Source organism: Chanos chanos, chromosome 9 (assembly GCF_902362185.1).
Source record: "Chanos chanos chromosome 9, fChaCha1.1, whole genome shotgun sequence".
Classification (NCBI taxonomy): domain Eukaryota; kingdom Metazoa; phylum Chordata; class Actinopteri; order Gonorynchiformes; family Chanidae; genus Chanos; species Chanos chanos.
Window position 1 is genome coordinate 17,524,791 of NC_044503.1, and position 24,290 is coordinate 17,549,080.

The window sequence follows — 24,290 nt, forward strand, 5'->3', positions numbered from 1 at the left end:
ATACGCATAACTTCATACAATTCTTTTTACTAATTGCAGTTCTTGTTATGTGTTCACTAGTGTAGACTCTTATGCCTTTTATGATGCACACTTTGATTCTCAAGCAAAAAATATAGAAGTGCTAAGCGTGCAAATCTGTTATTTTATGTGAAGTTTAAAGTTTAAAAAACGTAACGATTCGTCAAATCTGCTCGCGCCATGACTTTTTTTCACATTGCAGGCACGGCTGGAGTTACCATGAAGTCTGCGTACCTGATCTTCCTTGCGTCTCTGACGGTGTGCAACCTCACCGTGAACCACGGCCAGGGCATCCCCGGCGAGGATGACCCGGGAGAGCGCCCGACTCTGAACGACATCTTACAGCACGCGGAGAGCCTTCTTCTTCGGTCCATTCTCAAAAAAATAGAGACCGAAGACAGCGTAGACGGTATGCAGCATATGTAATAACGCTTCCCCTGCGTAAAGTTATTTTTTCGCCACATAACTTTAGTTTGGCGGGAAAGAACTGAAAAAAGAGTTGCGGTCTGTTGCAATTGCGCTCACGGAGCACTGCGATGAAACAATAAATAAAGGCAACGTTTACATGTATTTTTCTCTCATATCTAACTGAACTGCCAGACACTGACTGTGATTTCATGCGGAGCTGCTAATGAGAGGCACTAACAGTTCGTTTTAATTATTAATTTCATGGTACATTTGCCTGATGTTTTGGAAGGTTCACACTATGTTTCTTGTCAAGGGAATTAAAGAAATTTTAGCATTTGTACTTGAAATTTGTATTTGATCTCTTGTGCTATAAATGAGAACACCTATCCTGAAATCTAGCGCTTTTTCCTATATAAAATATAACTATTTAAAATATATATTGACGACAAAGAGAAGAAAAAAGTTATAGAACTGAACACACATTTTGGTGCGCTTTCTCATCTCCAACCGCACCGAGAAAGGATACGCATAATAATTTCCTCTTTATTTAAACGTGTTGTCCAATTTAACAGAATACTGAACTGATCTTTTTTACTTTCAGAATCTCTATCATCGCAGCCGGAGTGGGTCGAAAAGAGGCAGCATCCGGGGAAAAGACAGCACCCCGGAAAGCGCGAGGAAGACGACTATGAAGATTACGCAGATCTTCAGAAAAGACAACATCCCGGGAAGCGCGAGGACGAAACGAACGCGTTCACTGAAGTTCACAAAAGGCAGCACCCCGGAAAGCGTTTGGTGTTTGAGCAGATAACGGAAAATCCAATCACCCAGAACGCGCTCTTCGGCGAGCTCGCCAAAAGGCAGCACCCGGGAAAACGGTACTTGACGATGTTCAGCAAACGGCAACATCCCGGCAAACGCGAAGATAACGACAGTGAGTTGGGCACAGACGACCTGTTGGATATGGAAAAACGACAGCATCCGGGGAAAAGATACTGGGATGATTCAAACCCAGAATTAGAGCCCAACTGGAGTCCATGCGACGTAACGGACCCAGCGAACTGTAACAAAGCCAGTCTTTTACTTGAGTTGTTAGATAACGTGACCAAAAGTCGCGTTGAGGAGAAGAGGCAACATCCAGGGAAAAGGTTAGTTGTAGACGACGATTTAACGGAACAGGAATAGGCTAGTTATGATGAGAGAGTGTGTGATTGTGATTACAAAAGCAAAATGTATGATTTTCTCCAATTAAAACAATTATTCATGACACACAAGAATAGTTAGGTTATTAGTAAACACAGTATTGCCATGCCAGGCCACTTGAGATTAAGATGTATTTCCCACGGCACGCCATTCTCCCGACGCGCTAAATCTGAATAAAACACAAGCTGCACAGACATTTCCGCCAAGTTGTTTGTTCATTTGGTAAAATATAAATAGTCCAGTGTTTTCCAAAGCAGACACAAATTTGTTGAGTAAGAGAAGTGTGGTTAACTTTTGTGAATCCTTCCACATAGCAGTTACATTTTCAACATGAATAAGCCCTCCGTAGATTTAACCCAACCCAAGTGCCAATAGTTGGGGCGCGCTTAGCCCTCTCCTCTTTTTATTAAATTACTATTTGAAATAAAAATTGCACTCAAGCGCAGACTTGTTTTTACAGTGCAACAGGTATGTTAAACAAACAGCCAGTTTTCAACATGCGACTCATTCGCTACAGTACTTTGCGCGTAATGTCCACTTTTGCTTCAGTTTATGTGTTGTGTCAAGGTTATATCAATGGAAATACCGTCCTATCTCATGTGGCCAAGACTCGCAAGGCAGATGGTAATGTGTTCATCGACCAGTGTCGTCAATATCAACACTCATTCGCTCAAGCCGTTTAAAAATAAGTGAGTCTTTCCCTGCAAAATGAAATGGGTAACCCAATTATTTTTCTACAGTACTCTTGCATGAGTGAAAGAATGAAATGACGAATATGTCTTTCTGTAAATTATATGGCATATAGCATATCATGTAAAATACTGCTCTGTTGTACAATAAAAAGCTTTGAATGCGGATGTGTGGATTTTGGCTTTTGACACAGAAGGATTCAGGCTCCCTTTAGATTTTGTACAGGCCAGTATTTTCTTCTGTCAATATTTCTTACATGATTATGTGAGAATTATTAACTACTGTGGAAAAAATCGTGACTCTAAAGTCAGACATTGCGTGCCATCGTCGCGTGGGTTTATGTAATAGGAAGGTGATACGAGCGCGCGGAGACAGAGAGGTCGATAGATCAATTTCTTTCTGTCCTAATAAGGCCATTAGGATCCGTCTTACGTCTCATCTGTTACTGCCAGTCAATAATAGAGAGATTTCGCATCATTTAAACCGTCCCGTACTTAATTACACAGCCTGCACTCAATAAATACCAAACGATGGGTACACATGACCGCTCGGATCAATCAAGTCCTTCACCACAGGAGCACCGTTACTCCACTTTATCAGATTAATGGGAGTGGCCGATAGGCCGGTCATTGCAGGCAGAGACACGGTTAGAGAAACCGTACAGACACCACCCACATTCGCGTCTGTTCGGCAAACTTGTTTAACAGTGTGCGGCACCAGCACAGAGAGACGCGGAGGCAGGGAGATCTCACGGCGCATGGCGCTCTCTCAGGACAGCATGGCCATGGGTTCACTAATTAGCCTTTACACTCCAAAGCATACAGACTAACCGCTCGGCTATAACGGCTCGGCTCCGCCGCATCCACCACAACACCAGCGAGTGTGGGCAGAGACCACTGTTCCAGCCAATAATCATAAAAATGTTGACAGGCTTTTGATATCGACTCCCATCTGTTCGTCGTTTGAATATTTTGTCTTTTGTCATAAACAGGCAAGAATCTTCAGGACAGACTGAATCAAAACAAACCTCGAAATCTTTCCAAATGAGCGTTTGGTGTGTGGAAAGTGAAATTCTAAAGGCATTGTTATCGAGATAAACATGACATACAAATCTAACCTCATGTCATTCAGTGAAAAATAATTTGAAGCATCAAAGTGTTGGGGAATCAAACCACCAGTTGGTCTGTCTAGTTTCTGGCACACAGTAACGAGCTCGAAGCAAGCTGCGCTAATGTTTGAAATAAATGTACTTCCTAAACGAACTGTGGGGAACTTAGTGTCTGCCGGCACCATGACTTCTGTTCCAGTTTCCGGTCTTCAGACAAACACAGAATATTAGTGGGAAAATGGCTTAAAATTGGTTAAGTCTATTTGGTTTCAGTTTGGTCGTTTTCATCTTCTCTCAGAATCCCATGATAAGAGAGAATTTCAGCTTTTTCTAAATTTCTAATAAAGTTGCCTCTGTGTCTTCTTTTTCTCCATGTTTGGGATAGAGAAGGAAAAAGAAAAGGGAGAATAATTAGATTCTAATTCACTGCAGTGAGACGGAAATGCTCCTGCTTCAAGTGTTGGTCACTCTAGCACCTTCATATGGTTAATGTAATACAGACACTGCTAATGGACTTTGTCTCACACAGAAATGCCTGTCCAGAGACAGACCTCAGTACTCAAAGAGCATGATCACATTCTCCAACAAGTTCTACTGCAAAAGCACCACAGAACCCACAAAAACTGATAACAGCAAATCAAAATAAATCAAACACATAAATCATCACACACATACACACAAATGCACAAACAACCATCATAACACATAGGCTATATGCAAATGCACACACACAACTAAGACATCCAAGGATCACAACAACAAAAGTTCATATTCATACAAACTCAAAAGAAACATTAAAAACTGGTATAATTCGATGTTGATTGAAAAGATAAAACATTTCAAAGTAAACTTAAAAAATGTAAAGGAACTGATACTGCAAGTGGAGACTTTGAGGCAAATAAGCATCTGGTTTTGTGATTGTCGGATTAGAAGATGGCTGTCAGAGGAGCATTCTCCTCAGTGCAAGTTCATCTCATTCAAAGATCCATCACCAATACAGGCTCCCAGAGACCAGCCATGTGTAATATGATATTGTACTCAAGGACTCTTGGAAGGGTTTGCAATTAAACTCTGTTGATTATTCTGGTGTGAATAACAAAACTACAAAACAAACTACTTGTCCAAGGTTTCTCATCCCCTAGTGTTCCAGAGGAACATCTGCCCAGGTAAACTTTTCCTCATCTGAATGGATGAATACTTCCTATTACAGAGACCGCTAAGATACCACTGTATTCAGCTCACATAAGATGGCTGTTTGTGTGTGTGTGTGTGTGTGTGTGTGTGATCCTCAGACTTCTCTCACGTTCAAACATGCTCAAAACAGCATCCCTGTAGAGTTTAGTGATTCACTTCCCTCTGTAAGATCTTGGGAGTCTCTCACAACATATTACAAACTTGCTAAGTAAGTGTGTGTGTGTTTGTGTGTGTGGGTTGGATATACGTTATCACAAGACGTCCAAATCCAGCAGATAAATTATTTATCAGCTGAAGCATCATTGTGGGTTTCTCTGTTTGTGGGTGTCCACTCTACACCTCTGAGTTTCCTTTCCTGCATGAATGATATGCTTGCTGAGACTTGCTCTGCATGATTACCACGGTATGAAACGTCCTTACACTCTTCACTCTGTCGGGTATGTTTGTATATACAAACATATGAGGCTGCGTTTTTACAGATACATTCCCAAAGACAAATACCAATTAAGCTCCACCTTTTGCTCCCTTTCATCAGTATATATATATATATATATATATAAAATTAAATATGGGTCATTGAACGTAATATGCGACTTCATAACATTTAGTGTCAGTTTGAGTGCTGTTGTAACAAGGCGGGATTTATTTCAGGTCCGTTGTAAAACAGACAACTGCTTGTCAGACGGTGTGTCTAGTTATGCTTATACACTATAATTGCTGGAATAAAGTGGTGAATAAACAGGATTACAGGTCGCCCCGTTGATACCGATTGTGACAACAGCATAACAAACACCATTTAGCCAGTGTAGTTCCCAGTTTGTTATATTAAAGCTTGGTTTATTAGAAATTCTATGAAAATGGGATCAATTCAGTTATCATTCAGTTTTTAACAAGAAACTGTGAGTTTACGAGGAAATTCACGGACAGACAGTTCAAATACAACATTTATCCTCTGTGCTGTCTTGAAGAAAACTGGTTACCTGCCGCATTCGCCAGCCTTGGACGAAGTAAAGCGATAATCATATCGTACTGTGGATGACTAACCACAAATGAGCCAAACTACAGACATGGCAAGGAACTCCTCTCATTTACAGATTACACTGATGCTCTCTATCTAGTCAAAGTTAACCCACAATTCTCTGTAAGATTGCTCTAACTCAACAATTACCATTATTTAATATTACCACACATTTTCCATAATTTAACGTGAGGTTCCTTTCTTCATAAAATCACTTGGACGTCCTGGAGCAACCAGAGGGTTTTTTTAATCTTTAAATAAATTTATTTATTTAGCTTTTTTTCTTCACTCTTCCACAAGGAAGACAGCGATTCGGAAAATCCATGTCTATCCACCTCTTTACAGGTCTATACAGTGCCACTTTGTGGTTAGCTCTTATTATTACAAGCACTACATGGTCTACAACCTGCTGAACATTAAATTACTATGGTGATCGATATGCCCACACTTAAAAAAAAAGTAATAAAACTACTGTGACAGATTATGTTAGCGTTGTCTCACAGCTATAAGGTCCTTGGTTGGAAGCACGAACGTCCCAGGTCCTTTCTGTGTGGAGTTTACATGTTCTCCCCGTGTTTGCCTAGGTTTCTGCTGGGTGCTCCAGTTTCCTCCCGCCATCAAAGACATATACACTTGTGTGTGTTTCTTTTTCATGTAAGTACAGTGTTCTGAGACACTGAGTCAGTTTTACGCAGAAAACGAGATTAATTATCACTCTGAAGTTAACTGTAGGAAACGTCTAATGTTCGCTCGGCCTCCTGGAACGGCATGCGTCTCTATCTCCTCTGGTTTAACAACGTGCTAAAATGATTGACAAGAGAAACGCAGTCAGCCTGACAGTTGTTTGAGAATACAATGTTAATTTGTGTTAAATTTACACACATGCGGTGTATTCAAGTTAAAAGTCTGAATCGAAGCACTAGGTTAATTTTTGCAAGGTCAGAAAAACTTAGTACAGTAATCTGGTCCTCACAGCTCTGGAGTTAGCGGGGAATTTTATAGCACTCACTCGCTGAGTTCACGTGTTAATACCACAAAGAATGGTTTACACCCACTGAAAATGCACTTGTGGATATGGTATTTGACAAGTAAAAAATTAAGATTTTCTTCTTCCTTGTCATCAAACATGTAACAATCAGCTATATAAATATGTTTGATTATCCTATAAAATATTATTGATATGTTTCTTTTTCAATTGTGTCTAATTCAGACTGGTAAATAAGAAAACACAAAGATAAAGCACTGAGGTTAGCGTTTCAAAAGTCTATTTTCAATATTACATGATCAAACCCAAGCATACATTCACCCTTCACACTCACACACAGCAAACACAGTTCGTAATGCCCCAGCAGTAAAGCGCCAGCTGCGCTTTACGCGTCAGCTTCTTCACTTGCTCACAACGCACGCTCACCCGCCGAAGGACAGTCACTACGAACGAAAAAAAAACTCCGCAAAAAAGGCAAACAAAAATCCACGGAAAAGAGTCCCAATAATCCAACAGAAAGAGCAAAAGTACAATCCACAACTGAAGTGGCAAAAGGAAAAAAGAAACGATTTCACTGATCTGACAGACTGGTCCTCGGATGACACACCGTGCTCCGTCCCGTACCTCCAGTGAGTGTGGCTTTCAGATACATCCACAAATATCTATGTTTGGTGCCCTTTTATTCCACGCAGTAGTCCAGGTCTCCCGCAGACTCCCTGAGTTTTTTATGCGCCAGTCTCCCTTCCTTCTCCCTTTTTCAAAAGTTCGCGCGTGAGCTGACGGGTATGTCAGCTGACAGTTTTGACATACAGCTGACCCAGTCACACCAAAACGTAAACAAAGGATGATAAGAATATATTCACCCAAATATAGGGCTATACACATGCAGGATGGAATTATATTATAGGGATCGCCTTTAATAGTTTTTAACCATTGTACTGTTAACCTAGCCTATAAATAAAGTGAATCCTATGTCAACTTATGTGGCGGTGCTTCAAGCATCAAATGAAACATCCTTAAAACAAAAAGAGAAGTCATAAATGGCATGTGTTTGAATAAAGTCTGGTGTCTGATCAAAATTTCACTGCATAGGACAGGACAATTCCAAAACAAGTAGAAGACATTTTCATCTGCATTCCCACAAAAGGAGCAGTCAGGGGCCATATCACACCTTGGCTCTTAAGGAAGGACTTCACTGGGTAGAACTTGTGGAGAAATGTGAATGTAACATCTCTCTGACTTTGTTAGTAGATGTGAAAATAACTTCTCTCTGACCTTGTTAGTAGATGTGAATATAATGTCTCTGACTTTGTTAGTAGATATGGCACTCCCTCTTAAGGTGGAGAAGCTCCAGACACCAGCTAAAATACCACCAACCAGAAGGCATCAGAACAAACAGGAAGCGCTTCCACAACAGTTTCTTCCCAGCGGCTATCAGACTGCTTGCAAAGGACGTTCAGGCTGGAGTGAAATACCCTGCCCCCAGTCAAAACTCCTCTAACACTGTGATAATAGACTGACATCACCCCCCTACCTCCACACACACACATACACACGCACATACACATACCCCAAATCCCTCCCCGCACACATACACACCCTTCACATACACACACGCACACAAGCACCCCACACCACTCTGCGCAGACAATCACTTTATTATTTATTATTATTGATGCGTATCTTCTTACTACGGGTAATATTTTTATTTTGTATTACTTTACTGAGAGATCCACACAAGAATTCCAGTGCGCTGGTACACCTGTACCTGGGCAAATGGCAAATAAAGTCTTGAATCTTGAATATAACATCTCTCTGACTTCATTAGTAGATGTGAATATAACATCTCTCTGACTTTGTTAGTAAGTAGACACATGTAAGAGTCAAGACCAGACTTTTCATCAAGGCTCATTCTTCACTATACCATTTCAGTACAAGATTATACAGTGAATAGTGGTGATATCTGTCTGAAATACACTATACCATTTCAGTATGGGATTATACAGTGAATGGTGGTGATATCTTTTTTAAATACACTATACCATTTCCGTGTATGGGATTATACAGTGACTGGTGGTGATATCTTTCTGAAATACACTATACCATTTCAGTATGGCCCCTCCTGGAATCGCAACCTTATTGTGGAGGAGCCTGGGAGCTGTGCTGTCTGGAGCATGTAGCTAATGGTAGGGTCACCCAAGGCAGAGAGGTCTAAGGTGATCGGCCAGACAAAAAGCGATTCGTAGAGCCCTTATGAAGAGTCTTCATGGTAATATAGGTACCTTACCCAGAACAGGGAAACCCGGAGACCCCTCCTGGAGCCAGGCCTGGGAGAGCCTGCCACAGGAACCACCTGGGCTCAGCCCGAACAAGTCACATGGAACCGCCCTCTTGTGGGCCCACCACCTGCGAGGGGAGAAATAGGGACCAGGTGCGATGCCTCATGGGTGGTAGGTTGGGGCAAAGGCCCAATATAGTCTGGCTCACTTCTACGCATAGCCTTGGCTCTGGAACCAAACTCCTGGATGGGGGCTGGACTCTATCCTTCTCCAGAGTTGCCCAGGGTGAGAGGCGGTGGGCAGGTGTGGGATTACTTGTTAGCGCATGACCGAGCACCGCTGTGTTGGAGTTTGTCCCAGTGAACAAGAGGGCCACCTCACTGCGACTTCGGGTTGCAGGGGAGAAATATCTGACTGTCATGATGGCGTTTGTGCTGAACAACAGCTCAGATAACCCAGCCTTCCTAGAGGCACTGGAAAGTGTCATAGTGAAGACACCATCTGGGGACTCAGTAGTTCTACTGGGGGACTTCAACACTCATGTTTGCAATGATGGAGAAACTTGGAGGGGAGTGATTGGCAGGAAGGTCCTATCGGATCTGAACCCGAGTGGTGCTTTGTTGGACTTCTGTGCAAGTCATGGTTTGTCCATAACGAACACCATGTTTGAGCATAAGGCAGCTCACAAGTGTACCTGGTACCAGAGCTCCTTAGGCCAATGGTCGATGATCGACTTTGTAGTTGTCTCATCAGACCTTCGGCCATATGTTCCGGACACGGGTGGTGGAGCCGTCAACTGATCACCACCTGGTGGTGAGTTGGATCAGATGGTGGGGGAGGCTACTGGACAGACCTGGTAAACCCAAGCACGTAGTGAGGGTGAACTGGGAACATCTGGCTGAGGACCCTGTCCGGAAGGTCTACAACGCACACCTACGGAGGAGCTTCTCCCTGATCCTGGGGGAGGCTTGTGACATGGATCCCGAATGGACCCTGTTCAGCCCTCCATTGCTGAAGCGGCAGCTTTGAGCTGTGGCCAGACAGTCGTCGGTGCCTGTCGTGGCAGCAACCCAACAACCTGTTGGTGTACTCTATCGGTGAGGGAGGCCATCAGGCTGAAAAAGGAGGCCTTCTGGGCTTGGCTAGCTTGGGGCACCCCAAATTTGGCTGAGAGGTACTAGCACGCCAAAAGGGCTACAGTACTGGCGGTGGTGGAAGCAAAAACTCGGGTATGGGAAGAGTTTGGGGAGGTCATGGAGGGGGACTTTCGGTTGGCCTCAAAGAGATTCTGGCAAACCGTCAGGTGACTGAGGAGAGGCAGGCAGGGCCTCATGCAGGCTGTTCTCAGCAGGGACGGGGACGTCCTGACCTCAACTGAGGATGTGGTTGGACGATGGAAGAAACACTTTGAGGAGCTCCTAAACCCGACTGACATGCCCTTCACAGAGGAGGCAGGACCAGAAGATTGGGGACGGTTGTCACCCATCTCCCTGGCAGAGGTCACTGAGGCAGTTAGAAAACTCCGCAGTGGCAAGGCACCAGGAGTGGATGAGATCTGCACTGAAATGCTGAAGGCTCTGGACGTAGCTGGGCTGTCATGGCTGACACGTCTCTTCAATGTTGCATGGAGGTCGGGAAGAGTGCCTGTGGAGTGGCAGATGGGGTGGTGGTTCCCATTTTTAAAAAGGGGGATCGGAAGCATGCTCAAATTATTGGGGTATAACTATACTCGGCCTCCCTGGGAAAGCTTACTCCAGAGTGTTGAAAAGGAGACTCTGGCCAATTGTTGAACCTCAGATCTAGCAGGAACAATGTGGATTCCATCCTGGCCGTGGAACAGCGGACCAGCTCTTCACTCTTGCATGGATACTAGAGGGATCATGGGAGTTTGCCAATCCAGTCTACATGTGTTTAGGGTGCTCAGACATCCGGGAGGAACTCGGAGTAGAGATGCTGCTCCTGTGCATTGAAAGGAGTCAGTTGAGGTGATTCAGGCATCTAGTCAGGATGCCTCCTGGGTGCCTCCCTGTGGAGGTGTTCCAGGCACAACCAACTGGGAGGAGACACAACCCAGGGTTGACCCAGGACACGTTGGGAGGAGTATATATTCCAGCTGACCTGAGAACGTCTCTGGATCCCCCAGGAGGAGCTGGTGGATGTGGCCAGGGGAAGGGACATCTGGGCTGCCCTCCTCAGCCTGCTACCACCGCGACCCGGTCCCTGATGACAATGATATGACATGACATTTCAGTATGGGATTATACAGTGAATGGTAGTGATATCTTTCTGAAATACATTGTATCATCTCAGTACAGGATTATACAGTGAATGGTGGTGATATCTTTCTGAAATAAACTACACCATTTCAGTGTGGGATTATACAGTGAATGGTGGTGACATCTTATCAGGGGTGGACAGTAACGAAGTACATTTACTTGAGTACTGTAATTAAGCACATTTTTTGTGTATCTGTACTTTACTTGAGTACCATTTTTTCTCGAAACTTATGACTTTTACTCCACTCCATTTGAAAGACAAATATTGTACTTTTCACTCCATTACATTTCTGTGAAGGTTCTCGTTACTTATTACTTCGAAGCATAGCTTTGAAGTCAGCGGACGAATTTTCTTTTCTAATATGCGATAGGCCATATTGTGTTCGTCACAGGCGAAAAACCAATCACAGTAAACTACTTCTACGCTGTCAGTCAAGTTCAAAGTGCGTGCTGCATTGGATTTTTATGGATTTGCCCACCCAATTGTCGTATTGGGACCGATGTTATGTCTCAACTGGTTTTCAAGCCGGCTGGTATGCGTTCACACGCTGTGTTTGTCTAACTTTTTTCGTAGGTGGCTGTGATGTAGTTCTCACTGGTCACTTAGACAGTCTTGTTCGCCACAGTAGATATGAGATGCAACTTGAAAAATCGCGAGTAATGTGTTTGTGAATGTGTGACGAATCTGGTGACAGAGGCAGACCACAACTGCTGCTGTTAACACAGTCCGTGAATGTGTATGGGAACCAGTTAGCTTGGAAACCAGTTGGGAGGTATCACCGGATCCTGTGTGAATCCACTGTTGACGCCTACTAATAGCTAGCGAAAATGCCGAGTTAACCTGACTGACTGAAGTCCTTCCAGAAATATATGTAAAAAATCACCAAATGTTCCATGGTCAGTTTATCATTTCTGCTTTTCTACACACTGAACTTGCACACTTGCTTAATCATGATTATGATGATGATGACAATGATGAAAAAGATTTTAATGAAAAACTATAATTGTTTCTGATTTACAGAACACACACACACACACGCTGCTAGGGCTGTGTCAGAGCACTGCCATACTGTTTTGTGGGAGTGGGGTGAGGTGGGGTTGGGGTAAGGATGTTAAATTAAAAAAATGAAAATGACGAAGGCTGTCCTTTTGTCGATTCAACGGTGTTTCTATAGGCTTTGTAGCATATTCCACAAGCTTTTTATTCTACAGGATCTACAAGCAAGTCAATTCATTCAGTAGGTTGTTTCAGAGTCATAAGGTTCTGTAAATGTGTTGTGGCAACAATACAATAATGGGCTGACATTAAAAAGAAAATGTACTTTTGAATACTTAAGTATTTTTAAAAGCAAGTACTCCAGTACTTTAAGTCAAGTAAAAATTCGACTGGAGTAATATTTGACCAGGACTATTTATATTTTGACGCAAGTAATGGAGTTGTGTACTTTGTCCACCTCTGCATCTTATACAGTTCTCATTGCTCTATTAATTTGGTTCACTGTTGAGATGATAAAATCACCCAAAGCAGAATGAGAGAGAGATAAAAAAAAAATTAACAAATGGCAAACGAAAATTGTTTCCCTCAGGGGCATTATAAACCCAGACATCACAGCATCAAAATGCAACTGCATATTCCACAGTCAATGGAATTCAACATTTTCTGACTAAATCTAGTACTAGGCTACTTAGCCTTCCACTTGTATCAAGTAGTTGACAAACTAAAACGATATTATGATGCTGATAAATGATATGATAAATGATATTGTGATATTATGTTGTGTCACTGCGAAGAGGAGTTACGTTTAAACAGAAGGAGCCGACCCAAAATAAATTATATGATGAGTGATATTAAAATATTATGATGTTGATAAAAAATATGGTAAATGACATATGATGGAATGTATGGAATTATTCATTCATTCATTTTCTAAGCCGCTCATTTTAATTAGGGTTGTGGGGGGTGCTGGAGCCTATCCCAGTGCTCATTGAGTGAAAGGCGGGGAAACACCTTGAAAAGGTCAGCAGTCCATCACAGGGCAGACACACAGACAAAGACATTCATACACACATTCATATCTAGGGGAAATTTAATATCTCCAATTTGCCTAACCTGCATGTCTTTGGACTGTGGGAGGAAACCGGAGCGGACACACAAGGAGAACATGCAAACTCCACACAGAAAGGACCCTGGCCGCTCGGCCGGGAATTGAACCCAGGACTGTGAGGCAACAGCGCTACCCACTGTGCATCCATACCATCCATAAGAAATGATGTAGCAAGCAAAAAAAGTGTAAACAAATTACTTGAATGAGTAGGTGTGTCCAAACGTTTGACTGGTACTATAAATGTGTGTGTGTGTGTGTGTGTGTGTATGTTATACACACACACCCCACACACATTTATATATAATATTCAATTATTGTTATCATTTTACTTGTGTAACTAATGATTACGAAATCAAAAAATACAAGCCCTCAGACTGATTTGTGATCATTATTACAGGGGGGTGTTCCAGAAAGCGGGTTTAGTGAAAACTCACTCACTCACTCATTATCTAAACCGCTTATCTTAATTAGGGTCGCGGGGGTGCTGGAGCCTATCCCAGCGCTCATAGGCGAGGAAACACCCTGGACAGGTGAGTTTTCACTAAACCCCCCTATAATAATGATCACAAATGCAGAGGACGAAATTCCCCATGGTCAATAAAGTAGTACTCCTTCCTCTTCTTCTTCTTCTTCTTCTTAAAACTGTGCCTAACATGTAAGGAAGAGGCCGGGTCTGTGCTGTAAATGATATCAAAACTGGTATTACAAATGTGTTATGAGTAAACACTTTTTAATAAAATCTCAGTATTTCCTTATCACGTTTTTCAAACATTAATTTTACGCGTTGCAGTTCGGCTTGCTAGTTTCCGTTAGTCCGTCTTTTCGTCCCGGTTGAGGTCATTTTGTCCCTCATGCTCTGCCGTATACACTATATCTAAGTCACATGACTTGCCATGTGACAAGGCTGGGTCGCCAACCTTTCAATAGCTGAGAATTGTGTAGGCTCTTCTGGGCGAGTCTGACGGTCTGTCAAAATATTTAGATCTGCATTGTTTGGCCAGGAATTTCAGGCTTACTATCGGTAACCAAGCGATGTCCAGCAGACTTTTCATTTTTGACTTTTAATCCTGTTTTACTCGGCCGAGTTATTGTTTACATTGCACCTACTTAACGCTAGCATTTGGGTGGTTAGCTTTTCGCTAAGTGTATTGTTGTAGTATTGTTGTATTGTTTAGATTGCAAAAATATCCCCTCTCTGTTATATCAGCAGTTTTGCTCTCCTGAATACCATAACGAAATATCTGAACGTATAAAATTGTGTAACTTAAGCTAACATAGCTTGCAAGATAGGCTCCGATTTAAAATTATTAGTTTGGAAGCTACATTTCTTTTATTCTGAAAGTAAAATCATATTTATTGTTAAAAGGAACTGTTACAGGTGCTTTAATTCGACATCTTGGCATTATGAAATGCTGACTGGGCAGAACTGGAAGACGAGCAGTGTCGCTTTAGATTCAGGAGTCAGAGGTTGCCTGTAACATGATTTGATGAGTCTGCAGAGCTGGACGACCAAGCTTAATTACTTCTAGTGTGTAACCCGGCCAAGACTGAGTCTCTACCTAACGAACTGTATTAAGGACACGTGACATTCTGATTGTGATAAAAGTAACTTGTTTGGCTGTTCCATTCTGCTGTTTACTCTCCCCAGAAAATAATGAATGTACTTTTACCTGCCCCTTTTGTATTATAGGTCACATCCGTGGGGTGATGGAGGGGGTGAGGGGTGGGCGGGACCCTCAGGTAGGTGTGGCTTGAGTTAGCGAACATATCCCACCCCTGACCCACCCACCAAGTACTGTTGTCCCCACTCCTTGAGCAACTGCAGACAGGGCCTAGACCATGGCCTCCAGTTACCCTCCTCCGTTTGAGGGTTCGCCAGAGGTGAAGGAGGGCTTCCTGTGCCCTCTGTGTCTGAAGGACCTCCAGTCCTTCTATCAGCTGCAGGACCACTACGAGGACGAGCATTCTGGGGACGACCGGCATGTCCGCGGACAACTGAAGAGTGAGTCTCCTGGAAAACCACTTTGTTTTTACTCAGTCACTGTCGTAGAATCTAAAGGAATGTTTCTAATGTCTTTGAATTAAGTCTTCTCACTCAGTGTCAAACTAACAAACAAACATTGACATTTGACTCTCTTGACTAGAAAACATGGTGGAGTTTAAAAACAGTTTATCTAACCGTCAGAACACATGTTCAGGACACAAAGAGACAAACTGCGGAACTGTGACTTTTAATGTGTGTATTGTGTCTACATGCAGATTCAAATTTCTCACAGGCTGTTACCCAGTTTCTTCCATTGACCAAGACATTTGAAAGACATGTCTGCCAGGGACAGGGTCCTTAGACACCCGTTTAGCCTCAGAGATTACACAGCTCACTTGTGGTCTCGGGTTTTATTGACTCGCTTGAGGGCACAACGATAAACAACTACCTTCCTGCACAGCTTAACTTAGGAGTGAAACAAGCTGTTATTTCCTTTGCCTCTAAGATACATGTTGCTGTAGTTACTACAGTCTGACCTAATATACCCACAACATTCTTACTCAGAGAGGGGTATCGTCAGTGGGGCTCAGCCTGGCCATGGTTTGAGAATTAGGACGTGATGTAACTTTTGATGATTTTGGATATGTTCTTGTTCTTGACCTAGTAATAAAGAAATATCCTCACTGTTCAGTCTGTCTTGTTTGGTTTGTGTGTGTGTTTGTTTCAGGTTTGGTACAGAAGGCAAAGAAAGCTAAGGACAAACTCCTGAAGCGGGACGGAGAGGAGAGAACTGAGAGTAGCTATGAGTCCTTCTACTACGGAGGAGTGGACCCTTACATGTGGGAGCCTCAGGAGCTGGGTGAGACCGGGACTGCTGGCTGGACTTGGAGAGTTACTGGGACTAGTCTGGTCATATCTTAATAAGCAGTGGACTGGTTTCTCCAGCATGGATTAAGTCTAGTCCTAGACTGAACTGCATGTGAACAGAGTTCATATGTAGACAGTGGTTTGTACTGGTTTGAACCCTGTTTTAAGAGACCATCCCTGTCCTGTTCAGACTGTTTAAACACCATTACACTGCCTCCTTCATTAAGCATTCATACGTGCTGCTCTGAGGCAACAGAACACTCACTGACTTGTTACTGTTATACAATAAACATGTCACCAGACTCTTGTTTACAAAAATAAGGCCCTGTTTTATTGTGCATGTTCAGGGGCCACTCGGAGTCACGTAGACCTCTTTAAGAAACACAGGGCTGCTAGGATAGACCATTACGTCATCGAGGTCAACAAACGCATCATCAGGCTGGAGAAGGTAAACCAAATGTTCTGTTTGTGTTTACTCTCCCACTACAGTAGAGGGACCAGTATTGTAGGGAAACATGTTTAAAGTAGCATGTTCTGGACCAGCAGGATTACTCCGTTAGAGAAAAATCACTTTGGTTTGGTGTTACTGGACAGTGCTGATTTTAGACAGAATGAGGTTGAAGTCTAGTTTGGCAAACTGTACCCTAAGACCAACACATCATCAGTGGCAAAAAGTCAGTTGTATTGAGTGTGTACTTTTACATTTGCCTCAAATTTTGTTTAGTTGCTATATCAGATTTGATCTGTTTTAGTATTATGTTTACCGTTGCTCAGTTTTTATTTATTTATTTATTTATTTATTTATTTATTTTTTTTTTTCAGCTGACATCTTTTGACAGAGCCAACATGGATGCAGCATCAATCAGAGGTGAGTGAGGAAACTGCTGAGAGAAGGTTCTCATAGTTCCCTTTTCTCATGCCAGTGTGTTATAAGATGTTTAAGTCTTAGGGGGAGCAATGTCTCTTCCTGAACACAGTATAGCCAGTCTACAACTGTGTATGAGACATGAATAAATCGGGTGTAGTTCCAGGAGAGTGAAAGTGAAGCTAACATAACAAAGGGTTAACAGAATCACCAGAAAGTGAAAGGAGAATGCTGTTATGTATGTATAAAGCAAGCGGTCATAGCGTAGTAAGTCATGGCAGACAGTGCAGTCAGTGCTGTGGAACTGTCATGACACAACAGAAGGCCAGGGGTGTATTTCAGAAAGCAGGTGTAGCAAAAACTCAGAGTTAGTTAACTGCAAGAAAATAGTAAACCTCCTAGTAGAAGAGCCCTATGGCTTCATTCTCCTAGCAAAACAGAGCCATAGAGCTCTTCTGTTAGGAGGTTTGCTACTTTCTCGCAGTTAACTAACTCTGAGTTTTCACTAAACCCGCTTTCTGAAATACCCCCCAGGGTGACGCTGTGGTCCGTCTGTCAGAAAGGACTTCACCCATCTTTTTTTTTTAACAGCATTCTTCAAGAATAGTGTCCCACTAGTGTAAGATCCCTCACGACTGCTGTGCCAAACAGTCATTTGTCCATGTCTAGTGTCTATGGTGCGGTGTCAGGCTGGAGCTTTGGGAAAGGGCGTGTGGTCTCACACTGACAGCTAATCAATAATTATAATTGTGGAAGTGTAACGGTTCACCCTACCCAGCTTGGTTAATGCCTCAGTTTTTGGACCATGTTTCAGTTTGTATCACAGTTTGGCTCAAACGAAAATTGAACCAACTCAGAGCTGAAGTGTTTCTTTTAAAACATATACAAATTTAACACAAAAAGAACAAATTTAATACAAACAGCCACAAACAGCCCCACAAAAATGAGTATGAAAAACTAATCTTCAGTGTCTTTTATTTTAAGATTATTTTCTTAGAAAATGAGTGTAAGAAAACTTCACTTGTGCAGCAGTTGTTTTAAAGCTCTTCTCTGTGACAGAGGAAGAAATCTAAATATAGCCATCTATTAAGATTTTCATCAAGAAAAATGACGGCAAGATTTCCGTTGTCATAAATGACGCCAAAGCAGAAGCAGTGCCTCATCGGTGACGAGAATGAAGCTGGAGAATCCTCAGGTCCGGCACAGTCGAACAAGTATAGCAATTGGCATTTCGCCAAAAAGGCAAGCACATGGCGATTGCTAAATAATGACCGAGGCTGTTAACCTTTTCCAGATAAGAGATATAAGAAACACAAGTTTTCGCTTTGAGAGACTATGTCTGCTTTGTTCCTGTACGTGAATTCATGTATTCCAGTATAGCTTATGTTATTTACAATGACTCGGTCGACATTGTCATTAAAGCTGTAATAGTAGTCTGCTCAGTTAAAGCATACACTCATCGCATTATACGCACGACGCGTATATGTTGTCGCAGTGAGAATCGAAAAGAAAAAAAGGGGCACTGACTTCAAATTATGATTAGAGTTGTTCCTAGGGATCAAAAGCATAAACCGTGTGCAATGTTCGTCTATACCAGACATATATTTTGGTGAGGGATCACTCGTGAAAAAATATTTCACTTACAAGTGCTCAAGTGGTAAGAAATAATGCGGTTCAGTACGCACGTGCCGTTAACAGAAGCTTACTTACGACTCGAGAACCGCACGTGTCGGTACAAAACCGTTAAACCCCTGTATAGAAGTTTTAATGCTTAGCATTTAACAGTGCTTTAGTCAGCTATTAAAACAGTATGCTGGAGAGTTTGTTTGATTTCAGCTCCATCTCACATTTCCTTTTTCCTCTTCGGCGATCCTCTCAGCTTTAGAGAAATCTGTGGTATCGTGGGTGAATGACAGTGACGTACCGTTCTGCCCTGACTGTGGGGGGAAGTTTAACATTCGGAACAGGCGCCATCACTGTCGTCTCTGCGGTTCTATCATGTGTAGGAAGTGCATGGAGTTTGTTTCTCTGGATCTAGCAAGTAAGTTACTGCATAGACACACTAAAGCATTAAGCAATGAAATATAATGATCCTCAGATCATACACCACAGGTTTTTGTGTTTAATGTTTATCCATTGTTTTCTGCTGTATGTGTTTTGGGCACAAACCTCAAGATGGTTGAATCCTGTGTCAGAATCTGCAAAAAATGTTTCTCAACACTCTCCCCTCTCCCTCTCCCTGTGTGTATGTGTGTGTGTGTGTGCCCTTATGTGCATATGTCTGTGTTTGCATATGTCTGTGTGTGTGTGGGTGTGTGTTTTCTGTAGTCAAACTGACCAGTGGGACTCGTGAGGCTCTGTGTGGACAGGGCAGTCCTCGTCAGAACAGTTCTCCTGGCACAGGGAACCCTGCTGCTCAGCCAATGCCACGCCGCGGCTCCATCACCAGCATCTCCTCCGTCAGCTCAGTGCTGGAGGAGAAGGATGAAGATCGTATCCGCTCCTGCAGACACTGCATGGATGCTCTGCTCCGTCACCAACACAAGCTGGAGGAGAAAGACCATGTCCCAGATATAGTCAGGCTGTATGAGGTACAATGCATGTCTCTGTAATTCCATTTGAAATTAGATTAAAGTAATCTAATACCAGTGTTTCTGAAGTCTTTTTTGTTTTTTCCCTTTTCTATCACTTTGGAATAGTGGAAATCACAGGTTTGGAAAAGCCAGGTTTTAATGATAACTGACTTTGAAAGCAGGAGGCTCCAGTTTAGGAAATCCTTCATTTTCACTGATCTGTCATATCTTACATTTTTGCTCATTTCAGCTCTTTGTCTCTGTTGTGTTGTCGTGTTCTGTTTGGGCTGTCTTTTCTCGTTTTGATTTTCCTCTGTATTTTCCTGTAGAAACTAAGACAGTGTATGAATAAAGTGGATGAAAAGGCTCCAGAGTACATCCGTATGGCAGACTCACTCAAGTAAGACTCTTCTCCTCCTCTCTTAAGAACCTGTTTTTTTTCTTGCTCCTCTTTTCTTACACGAGGGCATTCAGTCACATCCAGACAGACAGCCCAACTCCCTCGTTTCACTCTGAACACTTATCATCAGTGGAGAGGAAGGTTTTTATTTCTGTTCAACAGAGCTTGGGTGAAATTATCAGCATAACAGATCCACTTGCAGACACAAGCATGCATCGTAGCACATAGCTTTTGTGTAAATGATTTAATACTTTGAGTGTTTCAAATACATCCTGTATTTACTGATATGAAATTATTTTACAGGATCAAAACTCATCTCAGGAGACGGGTATTTACCAGATTAGAGTTCAGTTTCATTAGAATGTGTTTGTAATTTTGATAAAGTAAATTTTAAAAGTATTTTTGGTGAGCCCAGGTACTGTAATAGCTTTAGCTCTGAAAGGTCAGGTCCTCTGCTCTGTGTGCGTGTGTGCATGTGTCTCCCACAGTGCTGGAGAGACGACCTATAATCTGGAGACAGCAGCCGGACTCAGAATGGAGGTACAGAAATACTACGAGCTCATCGATGCTCTGAGGTACACACACACACACACACACATATATACATACATACACAGACGCATGCACACACACACACACCTTCATCCACGGTTCATCAGGTTTGTAATTTTAAGTGTGTGTGTGTGTGGCAGTAAGAAAATTCTCACTCTCGGATTGAAGGATGAGATACAGCCCCATCCAAAGTCCCTCCAGCTCCAGCGAATGGTGCGCTACTCTGCAACGCTCTTCGTACAGGTGAGACACACACACACACACACACTCACACGTTCTCTCACTGTTGTTGGGTGGATTCCCAGGGTGAACCCTGTGTTTTGTCTTTCATTATGAGAATGATATTTGTAGGCACAGAGTAGCATGTGTTTCACAGTTTTTTGTCTTTCTCTCTGTAGGAGAAGCTGCTGGGTCTGATGTCTCTCCCCACAAAGGAGAAGTATGAGGAGTTGAAGGAAAAGAGAAAGGAGGAGCAAGAGAGGAGGCTCCAGCAGGAGAGACAGGTGAGGTGCTGTTTTTGTCTGAATGACTGAGGTGTGAAGATTAACAGTTTTCCACTCTGTCATGTCATAAATAAGGTATGACTGAAAAGAAATCATAAAGTCACATTCTTGGTTAAAGCGAAATGGCCATTTGTTTTAAAACAGATTTTAAATGTTAATCTGTTATTGTTGGAACATGAGAATATCTAGCACTATAAACAGAAGAAATCTCACTGAGGATAAAACATAAATTTATGGATGTTGAATCAGTTATGTCTCTTGTCTTAAACTGGCTTCACACTCTTAACCAAATCACTGATGAGAAAACAGCTACGCAGTGTTGTCTTATTCATTTACATCACACATTTGGGTATTGGATTTTCACTGTTTGTGGTACATTGTTTCAACAGTGGTCTGCTGCAGGGAACGAGATTAACTTTACATTATCTAATGACACATAGAGCTGACTATTACAAACAGTGTTTGTAGTGGCTTTGGTTGACAAAAGAGTCATAGTTTATGAACCAAAAGTAGTGTTTGTAATTATTAGTTTTTATTATTTTACTCACCCTCACACCTGTTCTCTCTTTCACCTGTTCTCCGTCTGAACTCTTCTCTCTCTCTTTATCCCTCTCTCGTCCAGGCTGCCCTGGAGTCACAGAAGCGTCGGCAGGAGCAGGAGAAATATCGAACTCTCCTGAGCGCCAACGGGAACGCCGTGCAGCCCGCCCCTCGGCCCCCCCGCATGACCAAAGCCGGGGGCTGGCTTCCGTCTTCCGACACGCTGCACACACGTGGCGAGCTAGACGACCCGCTGCTCCAGCAGATTGACAACATCCAGTCGTTCCTGCGGCAGGCCCGAGCGGCGCAGCGCACTGATGAGGTGGCCATGCTGGAGGAGAACCTGCGACAGCTTCAGGACGAGTACGACGCCCAGCAGACCAGCCGCGCCATCGTGCTGTCCCAGAGACTGGCTGAGGAGGAGCGTCTGCAGCAGAGCCAACTCCAGCACCTGGAACAGAGAGAGCGGGAAAATAAACATGCCCGGACACGCTCGCTCGACCTCACCCAGGGAGCCAACGCCAGCAAGGCGGAGGAAGAGAAGGATCAGGAGGGAGTCAGGGATGAGAGAAGGATTGAGGGAAGAGTTTCAAACAACAGTCCATTAGTCAACAGCAGACTGTCCAAGACTCAGTCTATGAAGTCATTCCCACGTCTGCCAGAAAACTCCTCGCCACCTGCTCCCTCTGCTGGAGAAACACAGAGCTGCAGCAGCAGTGCCGCGATGTCGCTAAACCCGTTTGATGAGGAAGACTCCACACCGATTGAGGAAGACCCATCAAACCCCTTCAGTACGGAGATCAAGAAAGAGCACCACCAAACAGCCAATGAAACAAGAGACTACAACCCTTTTGAGGAAGAGGAAGATAACGCTAAAGAGGAGGTAGACGCAGGACAGGCAAGTGGAGCGGGAAACCCTTTTGAAGATGAAGATGATGACGAAGATAAGGGTAACCCTTTCAGAGAGTCGTCCGACACGACACCTGCAGTTTCCACCAATCCCTTCGATGAGGATGACGATGGGACAATAGCAGATGACATCATCGAGGAAGAGTTACTGATGCAGCAGATTGATAACATTCGCGCGTACATCTTCGATGCCAAACAGAATGGACGCACGGACGAAGTGGAGCTTCTATCTGAGAACCTGCGTGAGCTGCAGCGCACCCTGCAGGAGCAGAAACGAAAAAAACACTGACCTTCTGAACTCTGCCTCTGCTCAGTTTTCTCCTCATTTCAATAAAGTTTGGAAGTGTCAAAGTTGAAGATCTTTTGTAGAATAAGATACTAACAAATTCATAAACACTCTCAAAAGGTGAAGGCCAGACCTGCTTTGGCAGTGCTACCGACTGCCAAGCACAGAAGAAGCTGGAATACACACAGGTCTTTGCACCCATATCTTGACCTGAACTGATGTAAAGACTTAGTTGACTGGGATCAAATGGGGATCAGTGATCTGTTTGTCTCGTCACAAGCCGAAGAGAACAAAACAACCGCATCGTTATCACATTGGATAAAGTTCAGATGCATGGTCTGTGAGTAACTGGAACAAACCTCTCCGATGCTTTAACGCTTTGCCTTGGAAAACACTGCACTCATCTTCAACATTGCCACCGTTTAAGCCATATGAAAAAACAAACTAGAAAAACCAACATCTTCCCTGCTGTTCCAGGAGGAGTTCTCCCAGTTCAGTTTTTGGGGTTCACTAATGATTGGAGTAGCACTAAAATGACCAGTCCAGCTGTCAGAGTGTCCAGAACATTCCAAAGGAGGAATGCAGACCCTCTGGAAACAACTCTGACTGTAGTAACATAGGGCTTGAGTGAATTCATGCAATCGCTTGTGTCCCAGATCTGATGTTTTTTAACCTTTGCCTCCTGGCACACACTCAGTGGCTGTGGTAATGCTAGATGTGTTTTTAAGTCGTATTTTAGCTTGATTTGGCCTAGCTTACTTTGGTTGTACTTATGTCATTGTCAAATCCATCTTGATGTTTTTATCTGACAAACACTACACAAGCTCACTTCTAACACGTGTAACTCTGGCCTGTCCCAGTCAGTCCCGCACAGAGACACAAGTCTCGATTGATCGCAGTGTTACAGTTTGCTTTACTAACTGTTGCTGTAATATTTTTGTCATGAGTTTGAGCAGTATTTTGTGTCGACTGTTTATTGCACACCCCACTAATAAGATAGAAGTGGCACAGTGGAAGAATGGGGCAAGTTGTCTGCATATGAAGTTTGACTGGATGTTGACAGTAATTAATCTGTGGCTAATGTGAATGACTTGCTCTGTAGCTCGTGAGTAACGTTGCCTGTCCAGTTTTAGAAATCCCAAAAAATGTCACATGCACTAATTAAACTGACCAGTGGCACATCACTGAATGTGCAAATATATGTTTATTCATGTGTGTCTATTTCATTTCAAAATCAAGTTCATTATTTGCCCAGTGTCCTCTGTAGATAATGCTCTTTATATGGTTCTTTAAGATGAATGAGGAACCCTTGTATCAAAGTTGCTCCTGAGAGACGGTCCAGACTGGTGTTGGCCAAACTGGGCTCGTTTCACCATTTAACAGACCAGCGTTGGCCAAACTGGGCTCATTCCACCATTTAACAGAATTTTTTCAGTAACCTGTCAGGACTGGTCAGGCGGGCTTGTAGCCTGTGTCAAACGAACATGACAAAAGTTTACGGACGTTAGATGAGATCACACAAATCCA

The 24,290-nt window shown here is 43.0% G+C and overlaps 2 protein-coding genes across 2 annotated transcripts; both read left to right on the forward strand.

Moving 5' to 3' along the window:
• Nucleotides 1-237: 237 nt before the first annotated feature.
• On the forward strand, nucleotides 238-1,611 carry trh (thyrotropin-releasing hormone). Its single transcript, XM_030785060.1, has 2 exons — nucleotides 238-427; nucleotides 1,028-1,611. Exons 1-2 carry the CDS (start codon nucleotides 238-240, stop codon nucleotides 1,609-1,611), a joined length of 774 nt encoding a protein of 257 aa, XP_030640920.1.
• A 12,597-nt stretch (nucleotides 1,612-14,208) lies between these two features.
• Nucleotides 14,209-23,964, forward strand: rbsn (rabenosyn, RAB effector). The gene is made up of 12 exons (XM_030783859.1): nucleotides 14,209-14,305; nucleotides 14,975-15,286; nucleotides 15,996-16,127; nucleotides 16,483-16,583; nucleotides 16,958-17,003; nucleotides 18,880-19,041; nucleotides 19,329-19,591; nucleotides 19,903-19,973; nucleotides 20,462-20,548; nucleotides 20,666-20,768; nucleotides 20,924-21,028; nucleotides 21,651-23,964. The coding sequence occupies exons 2-12, from the start codon at nucleotides 15,124-15,126 to the stop codon at nucleotides 22,764-22,766; spliced, it is 2,349 nt and encodes a 782-aa protein (XP_030639719.1). The 5' UTR covers nucleotides 14,209-14,305; nucleotides 14,975-15,123; the 3' UTR covers nucleotides 22,767-23,964.
• Nucleotides 23,965-24,290: the final 326 nt, after the last annotated feature.